The 16,893-nt window shown below is 40.1% G+C and overlaps 1 protein-coding gene across 4 annotated transcripts in view; it reads left to right on the top strand.

Annotated features, from left to right (window-relative positions):
* The window catches only part of atrnl1a (attractin-like 1a), a 312,323-nt gene that overhangs the window by 199,723 nt on the left and 95,707 nt on the right, over nt 1-16,893 (top strand). Inside the window, exon 29 of one of the 4 annotated variants that reach the window (XM_005935431.3) lies at nt 8,311-9,732. The exons of the other annotated variants lie outside the window; for them this stretch is intronic. Coding sequence (XP_005935493.1) covers nt 8,311-8,469 — 159 coding nt within the window. The 3' untranslated portion in view covers nt 8,470-9,732. Of the gene's footprint in view, nt 1-8,310; nt 9,733-16,893 lie in introns of those variants that run through there. 4 annotated transcript variants of the gene reach the window in all.

The following is a 16,893-nucleotide window of genomic DNA, read 5'->3' on the forward strand; positions in this document are numbered from 1 at the left end:
CTCAAGATCCTGTTGAGACTTTTCAAAATAAACTGAATCACGTGAAAGAGCAGATTATTTACGGATGAGAATTAAAAAAGAGCCGCCAGGTGCTAAAAAATAAACCTTAGACTCAAACGTTAGAACAGGCTTTTCCCCGCAGCACGCCGTGTAATAAATACTCACAAAGAAAACGGCGCCGTTACAACTTATGTCTAAAAATGTATCGTTTCATGCATCGGTTAAAACACTCGACTCCAGCTACACGACGCGCAGCTGGAAACACGTCACGCAAGTCGAGCTGCCCGAGATTCACAGAATTTACAGGAAATTTTGTGATTTATATCATTATCGGGACGATATATGTCTTATATCGCGATATGAGATTTTGGTCATATCGCACAGCCCTACTCGGGACTTCCATATGATATGGGTGTGACATAGATGTGAATATGCATATTTCAAAGAGAATTTTCTGACATCTTTCAACACATCAGCACATCTTTGTTTATAACCACCTTTTTAAATGATCAGGATTTACTGTGACTTAACATAAAACAAATTTATGAACTGAGCCGTAATATAAAGATATTAAAAGTGTCAAGTCTGTCAGGTTGTAATACTAGAAAAAAAAAAGTCTCTTTCTAGCTTTTCTGTGTGAAGTATCATCTGTTCATTGCTATCTCCCTCTCTCTGCTGCGCTCTCCAGAGAGCTGGTCTAGTGGGGAACCACAGCAGAAGGTGAAAATGGGATCTCTTCACCGTTAATTATGGATCACAACCAGCCACGAGACTACAGAGAAAACTGGATATTAATAGAGCTGCAGCTTTATGTTAATTGCTTTTTTCTCATACTTGTTTTTTATTACCAACAATCATTTTTGGATGTGAGATCAAACAATCAAAAGCTACTTTGAAATTCTAATGCTGATGCGCAGAGACAAGCTGCGCACCATGTCTCTGGTTTTCCCTAATAGGGTTGCTCCTCTGAAGACTGTGTGAGTGTGTGTCTGTAGTGTATGGATTTTTTGAAATCCACCACAGCTGATGCTGCCTCGCGGCTAGATAAATTAGTCAAATAAAAATGAAAAGCTAGAAAGATGGCCAGCCAGAAGGACAAGATTAAGGTCTTCTCTGCACCGCTGACACCCTTTCAGATGCCTTTTGTTAATCATTCTTTCCTCAAGTAGCGAAGTCATTTTTTAAACTCTTATTTGGTCTCATCAGAAAAGCAGAATTTTGTTATATAAATCTGTATGAACACTCTTATAGTGGAAACACTATATATTTATGGGACAATACCTTGAAAAGGTCTTGGATTTGGTGATTCTAAATTGACCATGGCTCATGGTTATGTGCCTCCATGTGTTACCCTGCAACAGACTGACAACCTATCTGGGGTTTACCCTGTGTCTTGCCCTATGATACCTGATAAGCTCACATTTTAACATATTTGGGCAAGAAAGTTACATGGCAACACCTCCTTCCACTCGCTTAAAGCTTGGAATGGTATCTGATTAATGTTACATGCCTTCTGTTACTCATCCATCCATTCGCTTCTGCTTATCCTTTTTTTCAACGTTGCGGGGGGCGCTGGAGCCTTTCCCAGCTGTCATAGGGTGAGAGGTGGGGTACACCCTGGACAGGTCACCAGTCTGTTGCAGGGCCAACACACAGAGACACAGACAGCCACTCGCTCTCATATTCACTCCCACATTCACACCTATGGGCAATTTAGATTGATCAATTAACCTATCCTCACAAATATGTCATGTTAATAGATATGTCACCAGAGTGCATGTTAGATGTCTGGCAGTTTTGGGCTATTGAGGTCTGTCCAGGGCTTTGCTGTTGATCCCGAACAAGACCCCATTGCAGTTGTCCAGTGGGTGGTAACAAAGGCATCGACGAGTGTCTCTGCTACAGAGTCAATAAGTGATGGACGAAGTCAGCGATGCTCATTTATTGGGAAAAAAACTGCTTTATTGACAGATTTAATATAAGCCTGGAATGCAATGGATGCTGATGTGGTGCAACCGTCAGTGTCGAAGAGTAGAATTCCAGCCATCGAGTAGGGCCTGGGGGGCCACAACCAGGAGTTCTGTTTTACTACTGTTGGGCTTGTGCTGAAGATTATAAAATTGGAGTATGTCTCAAGTGGCTATAGAAGAACTGCAGTTTACTACATTCTTACCTTGGCTTCATATTTCAGCCCATATTTGAACATTTGCTAAAAGCAAGTCATAAAATGTCCTACGGTCTTTACTCCAAGTCGTCAAACACCAGTTTAACCCTCGGTTATCTTATGAATGTTCTGATGTAACACCTGTGGCTCTCTTCTAATGAAGTTGTGTTTTAATACTGCGAAGCCACACCCTAAGTTGATAAACAAGACACATTTACTCAAATATTAAATTGTAAATTTTAGCTGTCTTCTTAGCAGCATTTAAACCATCATCAAAACAAACAAACTGTCAAAAACCAGATTTTCAGCTGCTGATTCACATAATTATCTGATGCTATGATAATTTAGTTGCTGGCTTTATACTTCTAATACAGATTAAAACAAACTTTAATATCCGATTCAATTAAAAGTAAATTTTTACCGACTGTTTAAGCTGGAAATCAATAGGATATTACAAAATAACTATTTTTAATTAATAGGAAACCTTTTTGAACAAGTCTGTCTCCCATGTTGTTTTTATGATGATGTTAAAAGTCTGCCTTCACATTCTGTGCATCTGTCTCTCTACTAAAAAACTGATTCTCATTTAGTTTATTGGTTTACTTGGTAGAATATTTTTTTTAAATTCACATCCCAGACAGATGTTGTCACTCTTCTTTGCTGATAAGTTATCCTGAAGACTTTATTACTTTGCAGCACAGCCGGTTTCTGCTTCTGAATCTGAGCATCGCTCTCCCTGTAGCTGACGGTGCCCCCTGACCTCTGCAGTCTTCACTACAGCGGCTCCACCTCTCACATTAATTTTCTTAAATTAGATGTTTGCACTCCCCTTGCATGAGGCAATTAACATATTGTGTCATTTTTCCTCTACACTCATTAAGGAATTATACTCAGAGATGCTCCACTCCAAATTACAGGAGGGTGAAAATTCTGTGCATAATGAAGAAGAAGCAAGCTTGATTAAATTTAAGTTTTGAGGCTGTTTTGTTTGTTTAGAACTTGTCAGTGCTGCACTGTAACCAGCAAGCTGGCTTATGGAGCTAATTATGCTGCTGTAAATGCTTTCCTGAGGTCTCTTACTGTCTAATTTCAATGGCAAGATGATGAGTCAAAGGTGCTTAAGCTAATTTTAATGACAAGATTGTGTCAATATTATGGCGCTGTGAGCCAGAAGCCATTTATTACCTAAGTAAGTCAAGTTTAAAATATAATAAGCAACCTTAATTTTTTAATAAAGCTTAGAATTAGATTATATTGCTCGGAGACTTTTTTAATTTCAAAATAAAGGCTCTTCTTTTTTTCCCCTCTTCTCCTTTTTATTAAAACTGTTGGATTTCCACGATTCTGCAGAGGTGATGTTATGCTCTGATTGCTCAGTCCTTGGCTGCAGCACACTCCAATCTGCAGTTGGAGAGATTAGCCTGTCTGGACCACTGAATGCCAAATCACTTGTGTACGGGTGCTGTTTTTTTTTTTGGGGGGGGGGTTTCCTCTATGTGTGTTGGTGCTACACAGCATGTGCTTATGTTTGTGTGTCCTGTTATTTAGTTGGCATTAATCGAGGTGGCAGATTAGTAGAAGAGGTTTAATGTGGCCAAGCATGGCTGGATGTCTGCTGATGACCGCTGTTTAAACAAATCAAAGGGACGAGAGGAGAACATAGACAAACACATGCACACACCATGACCAGCCACCATGCAGCCTGTGCTTAACCTCCAAACGTAGTCGTCCCTACTGTTGCATTTACGAGCTGGCCAACTTGCAAGTGCACAAACAAAGCATACAGAGAAAATAATGGGAGTTAGTTTACTCTCTGTTCATCTATTTATGGATAGTTATTTATAAATTAGGCAAACATTAAAAATATTTGTTTTAAAAAGATGAATGAATCAAAAAAAGAAAGGAGAGGGAGGTCTGGGCATCTCTCCTTGTTCTGCTGCCCCCACCTCTCTGACCCGATGGAGGATTGAGGTGTATTCAGTGGAAAGCCTTTTTTATTTATTTGGTTAGTCTTTAAATTGAGCCGTGTATTTGTGTGCTACTGATTCTGGCATTTTCAGGTCTCTATACTTTTTGAAGCCACTCAATCAACAGAAAGCAGAATGACATCCTGACATTTTCACTATTGCAATGCTGGAAAAGCATTCGACCTTTAAATGTATTTATTTAAATATTTTCCTACCCATGACGTGTTGCATTTAAAAAAGAAAAACATGTACTTTGTGTGATATGTGGCTTTTTGAGTCCTAAAATAAAAGTCTGTTTGTATTCATTTAAAACTGCAAAGCCTGATGCACATTACTGTATAGATAGACTTGTGTGTCAAGTGTTCATATGTTGCTGATGATTTCTTTCACATAGGGAACATTCTTGCTGTTGATAGTACGGAGTCTGTTGTCTACCACCTTTGATATATATTAGGGCTGAATTTTGCAAACAATGTGGCAATTATGTCATATATTCCTGTTTGCCTAAAGGATTGCAGAGTCATCCTTCGCTCCTTCTTTTAAATATGGTGCTTCTTTGTTTGTGGACGCACATTGAGCCGTATGTGAACAGGATTCATAAACGCGTCTCTGGGTTGAAAAAGACGGTGCTCTGGAAAAGCACCACCAGGTGCAACAGCTTCTATCCAACGAAAGTCTTTTTCAGGGAAGGCCTTGCGTATTTTCAGCAAGACAATGCTAACTGCGTATTGCAGATATTACAACAGCATGGCTTCATAGAGAGAAGACCAGGTCATGAACTGACTTGCCTGCAGTCCAGACCTTTCAAACCTTTTGGCACCACACGGTATAAAATACACAAAAAGACGGTGAATGCGACAGCATCAAGGGTGCACCCTGCCTCTCAACCCCATTTCTCTCCCAGTATGAAGATTATTCTGAAAAACATTCTTGCGAAATTGTTTTGCAATTTCAGAAGCACAGTGGAACCCCGACTTACGAAATTAATTTGTTCCCGAGGGTCTTTCGTAAGTCGAAGCACCCATCGCGCCTTTTGAGTGAAAGATAGGGCTATAGGCTAACTGCTAACTGCAACAACAATACGTCGTTCAAGTGGAACAGCAAAGTGCCTTGAGGCGACTTATGTTGTGATTTGGCGCTATATAAATAAAATTGAATTGAATTGAAGTGCAAGTACACAAGCCAAGGGGGTTGTCACATGATTCGGAAGGCATTGTAGGCATTCTGGGCTCAGCCAATCAGAGCCAGCGGATTTCGTTACGCTGGCATTTTGCCGTAACACGAGCAGAAATATTGCCGTTAAGCGCCTTTGTAACTTGAATTTTTTGTTAAATGGGGTATTCGTAAGTCGGGGTTCCACTGTAATGTTAGACTGCTGTCAGATGGGCTTTTGTATTCAACCATATATTTACGATACTGTCATTATATTAATGCTGCTATCCTGTATATATTGTACTTACTATTGTTTGAGTACTTACGATTGTTTTTTTGTACTTTTTATATTTTACATTTATATTTATTATTGAAACTTGCACCAAGGGAGTGGCACTCCAATTTCGTTGTACTCTGTACAATGACAATAAAGGCTATTCTATTCTATTCTATTTATATTTTACCATGCTCTGTTGCTATTGACCCAATTAGTTGCAAAATTTTCCTGCAGATGTTTCTTTATAGTACCACTTGTTACCCCATGTGATGCCACCATATCTAAAATGAGCTAATATTATTCTTAAATGGATATTTTTGGTACTAACAGTCTTAAAAACTGTTCAACTATTTCTCAGCTAGTGCTCATGTTATGTTTACTCACTTGTCGCTGATACAAAAAAAAAAGTAAAAACAGGCAATATGATAAATGTTAATGATGCTGCTATCAGTGCAGGCCAGGTGACCACTGTCACTGTCAGAGACCCCGATTAGCTTGAATGTGTTGGTGTTCAGAGAGTGGTTTAGCAGCACCTCACAGCCACCAGCAAACTTCAAAAGCACCGAAACGTGAGAGACGATGGGGGAGAGGGGGGGAGGAAAGGGGTGAAGAGAGAGAGTGGAGTGTTTTGAGGGACACAACAAGGACATCTCCCCGGAGCCATATGGTGGTGGAGATGGTTTTATACGGTTGTGTTTGTCTGCCTGTTCCGTTTAAGATTTTTACTGGAAAGTGCCTCAGGCCAGCCGTCTGTAATAATATAACTTCCTCCCTCTGCTTCCCTCTCCTCCTCCTTTTTTGTTTTTTGTTTTTGTGGTTTCGTTGTCTCTGCTGCCGTCCTAAAAATCTTTTCGCCACACAAAGCATTTTGATTGATGGTTGCTGTTGACTCTGCTGTTGACACATATCTGGGTGGGCGTGGGTGGTCGGGCTCATATAAATAACTCCAGCCTAAACCAGCGACTTGACTCCTGGACTTTAACTCTGCCCTCTGCTTCTTTGCCCTTGTGCACGTCTGCACGTTTGCTGATATTTTATTGACAGTTTCTCTGTGACTTTTTCCATTTGTTTGTGTTCTAGACTGAATACAACACGTTAACATGATCATATGCTTGCATATATTTGAATAAGTGTAGCCTAATTATTAGGAAGGCATGTAACCCGTATATGTTTAATGATATATTTTCTAGTATTGAGAAAAGTTTGACATGAGAAGAGTTTTGACTACATCCCAGGAGAAACCAGAGTATAAACTGAAGCTCATCATTGTCTTTTTCACTTTATAATTCCCTGACAAAAACTGAAGGTGCTTTTCACTTCGTGTCAGTGAATTATAAACGGATTGTGGTCAGATTGTGGTTGGACAGAGCATGTGCCAGGTATGAATGGGCGTCACTGTGTGAACAATGTGATCTTATAAAAGAAAAATTACCTGTCAGTAAAACTACTTGGACTAATTATAGATTTATCACACTTGACTTGAAGCAAAGAAAGATGGTTTCAATTAAAAACCTGTTCTGTCTTGTGACTCCAATCAGCATAAAGGTATTCCAATGGGGGTGAGAGGTGGAGGTGCAGTAAGTCACTGTTTTATCAGCCACGAGAGAGAGGGTGTCTGTCACCCAAATCTAAACTGGGAGCTGGTTGCAGAGAAGAGGAGCCCAAAAGCTGAAGGCTCTGCCTCCCGTTGTACTGTCAGACTCTAGGAACCACAAGCAACCTGGAGTCTGAAATCAAAGTGCTCTCTGGGGTGATGCAGTACTGTGAGGTCTTTAAGATAAGATGGGGCCTGATTATTCAAGACCTTGTAGTGATGAGCAGGATTTTAAATTTAATTTTGGATTTAACAGCCAATGAAGAGAAGTCAATATGGGAGAAATATGCTCCCTCTTTTGTGGATTTCCAACTCTAGTCACTCTAACCAGCATCATCTTAAATATAAAGTAATGTCTACAACCCTCGATGTAGTCTAGATTTAGCCAGTTCAGCAAACACACAAGAAAAACCTGATTTATAGATTCAGTATCTGATTTTAATTTTCTAAAATGAATGAGGACATTACTTGTCTATAAATTTTCACTTGCTGAGCAGTGAGCAGTCACCTCTGAAAATAATGTCTCCTCTTCCTGTGCTTCTCACATTTTTCTGCATCTATCAGTGTCACACGTTAATGTTTTTTTGTTTTTTTTTACTCAGTGAATAACACAGCAACCGTACATTTACAGACACGATTTCTGACAAATGACATACAGTAGGAAGAGTTTGTGTGTTTGGGGATATTTACAGAGTCATTTGAAATTAGTATTGAACGCTGTTTGAGATCATACCAGGATACTTTAACTCCTGACTTTTATATATGCCCAATATATAAACATGCATCACAGATAATTGTGTCATTTCAGCACATTTGACTGAGAGTTAAATGCAGTAACTAAATATTTGTCAGGCCTTTTTGCTGTGGTAAAATATTGCACATTTTTTGTATTTCTTCCTTGATTCAATTTTAATTGATTAAAAGAAGAAAAATGGTTATAAAAAACAACAAATCAAATTTTAAATATATTTCGCTTTTATTGATATTTTATTAAATAGCTGAATACACTAATATAAATCAGGAAGGAACAAATATGTTAATACAGGTTTATCTTCATTGTTTAGTTTATCTTAATTCAGTTTTGCACCTATTCTGAGAAGTACAGCTGTTCTGTCAGGTGTACTAAGATGTAAAAACAATTCTATGCCATTTACAGGATGGGCAAGATCATGACATGAGTGACCGGTGTGCTGCTGGAGTCATAATTCCACCCATCCAGTCCCCTCTGGAGCCACAGTGCCTGGCTGAAGGAAGCTGTCAGTCCCCTGACTCCCTCTCAGAACAATTAGAGAGACCTTTAATGGACTACAACTAACAATGTGCACATAAATGCATCAGCACAACATGGCATCTGGATAGTAGTTAAAGTGAAAAGTTATTTCATATGATCTGGATCACTCAGCAAAGGGCGCTGGTGTTATCAATCCTCATTTTCATTATATACACAATAAAACTAGAAATACAAGCTGAAAATATTTTATCACGTTAACACTCGTAATAAAAATAGAATTTTTTGTATTATTCACAGGTTGTAGGCAGGCAGTTTAGTGCAGCATAACCTGTTGTTGTTGTTGTTTTTTTGGGGGGTTTTTTTGCAGCACTGTGGGGAAGTTTACAGTGATGCATTATGTTCGACTGGCTAAATCTAGACTACATCAAAAGTAGATATTAGTTTATATTTATGATGCTGCTGTAACTCATGTTACATGTGCGTATTTCTTTTTGAATGCAGTCGGCTAAATCTACAGTGAGCAGTGAATACTGGAGCAGCACAGATCAGCTGATCGCAGCCTACTAGTAAAAAATCGATTGGAGTTCACTAAACAAGTTTTTTCCTGAGTGATCCTTTACCTGGGAGGGTTACCCCACCTATCAACTGATATGGTTCACATTGTATCCTCTGAGCTGCTTGATTTTACATGTTGAGCACATGTGGAAAATGAAGACAAGAAGCAAAACCTGTTTTGAGTTTAAATTATAAGATGCTATGACTGCAGTAGAGCCCACAATCTATAAGCTGCATCCCAGTATACAGCGCCAGTGTGGGCGTGCAAGTTTGGGATGTGTTGCTAAACATATCTTTGTACTAACATAATCCTTGTCGTATCATAAGCCAGTGGACAATGATGATCCTAATCCAGCTCTAAGAAGCTTTTCATAAACAGGATGCTCACATGCACTCACACACGCATGCAGAGCGATGCTTCAGCAGCAGAACTTGGAATAAAAACTCAGAATGAAAGCTTTGAAATGTGCCTTCAGAATTTGAGGTTCACAATTTTAAAATGGTGTTTTTTTACTTACTCATCATGTGTCCTCACATTTCAATACTTTGAGGATGCTTTTAAGTACCTGATTATTGAAAAAAATGTACCTGCTATAGCAGAAATTCAAAAGCAGCATTTATTGTTTTGGTGAAAAGTTTAACACACTATAGATACACCACTCAAATTCTTAAAGATTCAATTTAAATTAAAATTGCTCACAATCCATAGATGCCATTAAACAAACTATGTCCTTTTTTTTATTTTATTGTTTCTTTTATTTTATTTTCACTTGCTAAACACAGGACAGACATGACTGGGGGAAAGAAAAGGGAGAAAGAAAGAGGGAAAGAAAAACAGCGAGGAAGAGGGACGGGGATAAAGGGCAAAAAACAAAAACCAGCAAAACAAACAGACAAAAAATACATATATCAATCACCTGTTGAGAAAGAAAAAAGAGAAAACAAGCAAAGAAAAAGAGAGCAACATAATAAACAACATCATCACGATGATCTATGGGAATATGACAGTAAATACTAAATATTAAACATTATTGTGCAGCACGTAAGATCGACAGCGCACAGTGTGCTTTGAGGTAGGAGCCAAAAAGGGTGTAGTTTGTGTGTGTGAGCACCCGTGTGTACACCTGTGAGGGTGAGCGCGCTTGTATTTAAAAGTTTCCTTCATGTAATGATCTGCTAGAGGGTGTGGGGAGCCACAGCCCCGTCCTCCAGGGCATGAAGCAGGTATGGAGGAGATCCAGGCTCCAGACATTCAGAGGCCCTCAGAACACCAGAGACCAAGGAAGACCAACAGAAGGGCAGCCGCGCCACTATCCCAGAAAGAGCTGAGGAGAGCCCCAGAGGAGGGGTTACTCAGCAGCCGCGGAGCAGAAGTAAGGGGGGGTTGCAGTGATGTGCCAGAGTGACCGAGCCCCAGGCCGAGAGGCTGAGGGCACCCCACCCCCGAAGTGGCCCGAGCGAGCCCCAGGTTCCAGGCAGCTGCTCTGTGAATGTTTCTGTCAGATCCATAACTAGATTCAGGGAGAACTTGAACCATGAAGATGACTTTCCATATTCTTAAGGTGATGCTCACAGTACAGATTTCAGGAGCACTTATGAAATCATAATTTTCTTGTGTTTCAAAACAAGACTGAGAGATCTGTGATTTCATCAAGTCTCTACTCCCATTATGGCTTCTTTTCTGACCCACTGAGGAACATATTTTATATGATGGGATATTTGGGACATGCCAATCATTCCTGAGGGGTAATTGTTTAACCCAGTAGTGGGCAGTTCATTTTCCCGTGGGGACCACATGAGGAGCTGGCACTGTTGTGAAATACTGCACCAATAAACTTAGAGATATAAGGTAAAACTAATATTGGGCAGTATTGAGTTCAGCTCACTGGTGTAGTCCTGCAAAACGGTCCGGCTTTCTCATCCGGCCCTTCTGGACAATGAACTGCCCACCGCTGGTTTAAATGCAGCATGAGTCATTGAACAGGGGCTTTTTCCATACCGGTACTGTTATTTGGCATATGTTGGAAAATGCCTGTTGTTTTTTGTTTTCATTATCTCCCATCACACCACAAACCTTGGTGCTCAATTCTTATGAATGGCTCAGATCTCACTTTTTGTTTATCTATGCGCTTTATTCTTTAGATGTGGCCAGTATTCAGGACGCTCCTGGAACTCGCGTGTCAAAACGATGCCGCGTGCGTCACACTTTTACGCAGGAGTAAATATGCAGGCGGCTAAACTCAGCATTTACGGTTTCATTTACGAGATCATGTGCAGTGAAGGGAATTTGTGAGGGGATGACAAAGAGGATGCAGATTGTGATGTGGAAAGAATCATAACAAGACATTAAGGTCAGCCAAGTGACGTTTTAGTCGCATGTAGATAAAGAAGAACAAAATCAGACGTGCCTACGATTCAGGGCCACAAATGGACAGAACTGAAAAGATCATATTCAGTGTGATTGGGACCAATCACACTGTCATGAAAAAACAGATCTGGATCACATATAAATAAAACATGCATGATTTGGGCCACTCTTCCCTGCAGTGTCGACTTAGCCCTTGAAGTCTATAAAAAAAAAAAAAAGACAGAGCAAGAAAAAGAGGGCAGGTGCGGGATTACAAACCAAAATAGCAATGTACAAATATATAAGCATTCCTCGTTTCAGCTTTTAATAAATGATTTAAAATGTTTTTCCCAGAAGGAAACATGCTTCAGTTTGAATGTACTGCACAGTTGAACATATCTACACTCATTACACAAAACAAGCTCTCTCTTAACTATCTATGACTCTGTCAGTTCTGTTTAAGACCTAATGAAGCTTTTTTTTCCCCTCTCTCTCTCTCTCTCTGTCTGAACATGGCGATGATTCCTTGAGTGCAGAACAATCTCAGTCCAATTAGCTGCTCGCACTAGAAATTCATCCTACAGGGAAGTGGAGCTGATGCTTTCTCAGCGATGTTGACTTGTTTAGGGAAGCAGATTAAACCGATTCTCGCTTGAACATAACTTCATTTCACATACCTGAACAAATATCATGCTGAATATGGGAGAGCTCTTTTTCTTTTATTTTCTTTTTTTGAATTAGTGGAAGCCAAATTGCTTGTTGGGATTCAATTAGAGACTGTACACACACAAAACAATAATGAGGTAAATCTACAGAGAGAGCGGTTTGCATAACACTGCACAGTCTAAGTGTAAAGTGTTTTATACTCTTCTGTTAACCCCCGAGTGCAGTAATAGTCACTGTTGTTGTCTTTAGTGAAGGCATGTCACTTAGTAAGGAGAGCAATGTCAACATCATCATCCTTCTGGTAGACAAGGGTGTGTGGACAATTTTGTTAAAGCAGACTGAGTGTAATGAGAAATTTAAGTCACTGTTCAGTGACAAAGATACTTCTGAGCCCTACAGATTACAGGGAGTGCAGAATTATTAGGCAAGTTGTATTTTTGAGGAATAATTTTATTATTGAACAACAACCATGTTCTCAATGAACCCAAAAAACTCATTAATATCAAAGCTGAATGTTTTTGGAAGTAGTTTTTAGTTTGTTTTTAGTTTTAGCTATTTTAGGGGGATATCTGTGTGTGCAGGTGACTATTACTGTGCATAATTATTAGGCAACTTAACAAAAAACAAATATATACCCATTTCAATTATTTATTTTTACCAGTGAAACCAATATAACATCTCCACATTCACAAATATACATTTCTGACATTCAAAAACAAAACAAAAACAAATCAGCGACCAATATAGCCACCTTTCTTTGCAAGGACACTCAAAAGCCTGCCATCCATGGATTCTGTCAGTGTTTTGATCTGTTCACCATCAACATTGCGTGCAGCAGCAACCACAGCCTCCCAGACACTGTTCAGAGAGGTGTACTGTTTTCCCTCCTTGTAAATCTCACATTTGATGATGGACCACAGGTTCTCAATGGGGTTCAGATCAGGTGAACAAGGAGGCCATGTCATTAGTTTTTCTTCTTTTATACCCTTTCTTGCCAGCCACGCTGTGGAGTACTTGGACGCGTGTGATGGAGCATTGTCCTGCATGAAAATCATGTTTTTCTTGAAGGATGCAGACTTCTTCCTGTACCACTGCTTGAAGAAGGTGTCTTCCAGAAACTGGCAGTAGGACTGGGAGTTGAGCTTGACTCCATCCTCAACCCGAAAAGGCCCCACAAGCTCATCTTTGATGATACCAGCCCAAACCAGTACTCCACCTCCACCTTGCTGGCGTCTGAGTCGGACTGGAGCTCTCTGCCCTTTACCAATCCAGCCACGGGCCCATCCATCTGGCCCATCAAGACTCACTCTCATTTCATCAGTCCATAAAACCTTAGAAAAACCAGTCTTGAGATATTTCTTGGCCCAGTCTTGACGTTTCAGCTTGTGTGTCTTGTTCAGTGGTGGTCGTCTTTCAGCCTTTCTTACCTTGGCCATGTCTCTGAGTATTGCACACCTTGTGCTTTTGGGCACTCCAGTGATGTTGCAGCTCTGAAATATGGCCAAACTGGTGGCAAGTGGCATCTTGGCAGCTGCACGCTTGACTTTTCTCAGTTCATGGGCAGTTATTTTGCGCCTTGGTTTTTCCACACGCTTCTTGCGACCCTGTTGACTATTTTGAATGAAACGCTTGATTGTTCGATGATCACGCTTCAGAAGCTTTGCAATTTTGAGACTGCTGCATCCCTCTGCAAGATATCTCACTATTTTTGACTTTTCTGAGCCTGTCAAGTCCTTCTTTTGACCCATTTTGCCAAAGGAAAGGACGTTGCCTAATAATTATGCACACCTGATATAGGGTGTTGATGTCATTAGACCACACCCCTTCTCATTACAGAGATGCACATCACCTAATATGCTTAATTGGTAGTAGGCTTTCGAGCCTATACAGCTTGGAGTAAGACAACATGCATGAAGAGGATGATGTGGACAAAATACTCATTTGCCTAATAATTCTGCACTCCCTGTATACATAATCTAAGCTACACCAAGTCTGTGTGTCTTACTAAAAGGCTGCACCTTTTAAACCCTTTGCTAGTGTGAATAGTTGTGTTACCTACAACATCTTCCAAGTTTCTGATTTCAGTCTTCAGTCAGTTGTTAGGCAGCTCAAAACACCACATTCAGAACACTTTGGGTTTTATGGAGAAGGTGCGGAGGCAGATGAAACACTGGTCTTTATTCACAAGAAATTACAGGATGACCTCAGCAATGGAGACACCCTGAACGTGTGTCTGCTCTCCGAACTGTTTACAGTCCACATGGGTGTCCCACAGGTTCCCCACTTTCACCTATTGTGGCTAACTTGTATCTAGAGGAAGTAGCAAAGATAGCCCTGATATCCTATTCTGGAACAGCACAGAGCTGTTGGTTCAAGTATGTGAATGAAACCTGGGTGAAAATCTAATCTCAGGAAGCACCACAATTCACAGATCACATTAACCCAGTGGACAAATACATCAGGTTCACCAGCGAGTATATGAAAGATAACAGGCTAGCATTCTGGGACTATGAAACTGCCATCAGTAAAGGGGATATTTGAAAGTTGATGTGTGTTGTAAACCAACACACCATCTCCGTAGACACAGTTGCCAGGGAAGCACAAGAGCATCATATCAAAAGAGCCTTTAGTAAATGTGGTTATCCCGGCTGGGCATTCATCAAAGCTCGGAAGATGCCGAATGAGCCAACTGATCCAGGAAAGAAGGACAACTGCTTTCTATATGAAAACCAGTGGTGATCCCTTTGAGTATCAGAATGGCTGAAGGGATTTTTTTTTTAACACACAGCATCTCTTTCAAGGCCCCCAAACATCCATGGATTCGGTCTTCAAGCACAAACAGAGAAATATAGTGTAGTAGATTAAGTGCCCAGAGGATTGCCTTAATCATACATTGGGGAAACAGAACAAACTGTTGCAAAGTTGTCAAATACAGAAGAGCTACTTCGGCAGGCCAGAACTTTGCGACTGTTTTATGCCTACAGGCTAGACCAGTCCTTCAGTGATGAGGAAATGCACATCCTAGATAGGGAGGGGTGCTGGTTTGAGTGGTGCAAGGCAGCCATCTGTATGAAAAGGGAATGACCATGATTTATACTACTGCAGGTAATCTAAATCATAACCGATGACATAACCGAGAACCGATCCACGTAACCTGACTGCTCCTTCTGAGAAATGTCACTAGTTGTTGGGTCCACGGAGCCCCACAGTGACTGAATGCTGTGGAAGGAGTTTGCGATTACATTGCAAGATACAACATAGATTTCCTGCAAAAGTCTAAATCAGGCGTAAAAGTACATCTGTTACCATCTTACAGTTCTGTGATTGCAGCTATTCCCCATCTCTATGTGAACAGTAGTCATGGATCAGTAGTCATGACAGTTTGCATATTAATGATCAATAAAATGATCTCTGGGGCTGAGCGGTAGGTAAGGGTGCTAGTTTTAGGTTTAGTCGTTATGCAGCTGTACTGTTTATAAGGTCGGGGAAACTTGGAGTCAGCTGAGACTGTAGAAGTCACTTGGTTAAAATGTTTCTCCCACTGAAAAGTCCCAGAATCAACTTTCTTGGATCTGTGTGTATGTGAGTATGTAGGTAGAAAAATAATGCAGGGCAGCAGCACTGGCACATCAAACGCAAGCTTTACGCAACGTGTGCTGTCATATTGCTGCTAACTGTCCAAGAACAAACATCTCCTCTGTATAAGAAAATGATTTTCAAGTGAGAAAGCTCATGTTGTCTATATTCAACAATAAATATGATAACACGTTTAAAAGCTTTAAAAGTAATGCAAATATTTTTTTATTGCAGCACTTTACTGGGTACATTCCACAGATGCAATATACCAGAGAACAGGAAAACAGAAAATCTCATGCGAAACCAAAGCACTGGGACATGTTAAAGAAGCATGCTTTAACAGCTATGATGTTTCAACATGAATATGTATCTTGAATTCTGTGGGTAAATTTTTATATATTAAATATATTAAATAAATTAAACATTATCGGGGCTGTATTATCTAGTTAGAGACCTGCTGAATGTGGTATAATTTCCTTCTGTTGTTGCACTCTGTCCACTGCCTGTGCTTGCTCCTGAGGCCGTCTGCAGGACTCAAATGAGATTTGCATTTTCCTTTTTCAGCTAAGTTTTCCTTTGTGATTAAAAAAAACTTTGTAGTCGGAGGTACACTCATACTGCAGGGAGACTGGTAAACAGACTGAGAGACCTGGTGATTATTAAAAGTTTCAAAGCTCTGTTCCTGGGGCATTTGGCCCATCATCTGCGTGTATTTGTATTTTGCTACATTTTTGACTCACTCACAAAAGACTGATTTGATTTACCTCGAATCCACGAATGCTCTCATTCCACCATCTGTGGCATTGAGTAATTGCAAGAGGAAAATCAGGCATATTCAGTGATGTCAAAACATTTAAAAATACACATTTTGCATCCATTTCATGTCTACAGTTACATCTCAGACTGCAAATAGCAGTGATCCATGCCAGCAGTTCAGCAGTGACTTCATAGATTAACTTATCAGCCTGAGAGAAGAAATTAATCAGTCAAATCAAACCTCCTGCAGTCTGGAGGAAAAGGAAAAGCTGCAGACACCCACTCCATGATGCATAAACACAGGTCAGGCTGAAATTACTGTCGACTCAGGAACAAAATAATGCCAGCACAAGTCTAATGGTAGTTTAATCCTGGAGAAAAACATTGTCTGTAGTTTTCTCCATCATTTCTCTTCAGCTAGCTGAGTGTCTGAAGCATTAGCATCTATTTGGTTCAAAACTGTGTTTTATTTTGTTTTTTTCAAACTGGCCTGAAAAAGTACCTGAAAAGTAGTGAAAAAACTCAAAGAAATTAAGGTTTAAGGAGACTTTATTTTGTAGACAAAATATATATATGTGTGTGTGTGTGTGTGTGTGTGTGTGTGTGTG

Source organism: Haplochromis burtoni, unplaced genomic scaffold (genome assembly GCF_018398535.1).
Source record: "Haplochromis burtoni strain Fernald_Lab_line unplaced genomic scaffold, NCSU_Asbu1 Contig_106, whole genome shotgun sequence".
Classification (NCBI taxonomy): domain Eukaryota; kingdom Metazoa; phylum Chordata; class Actinopteri; order Cichliformes; family Cichlidae; genus Haplochromis; species Haplochromis burtoni.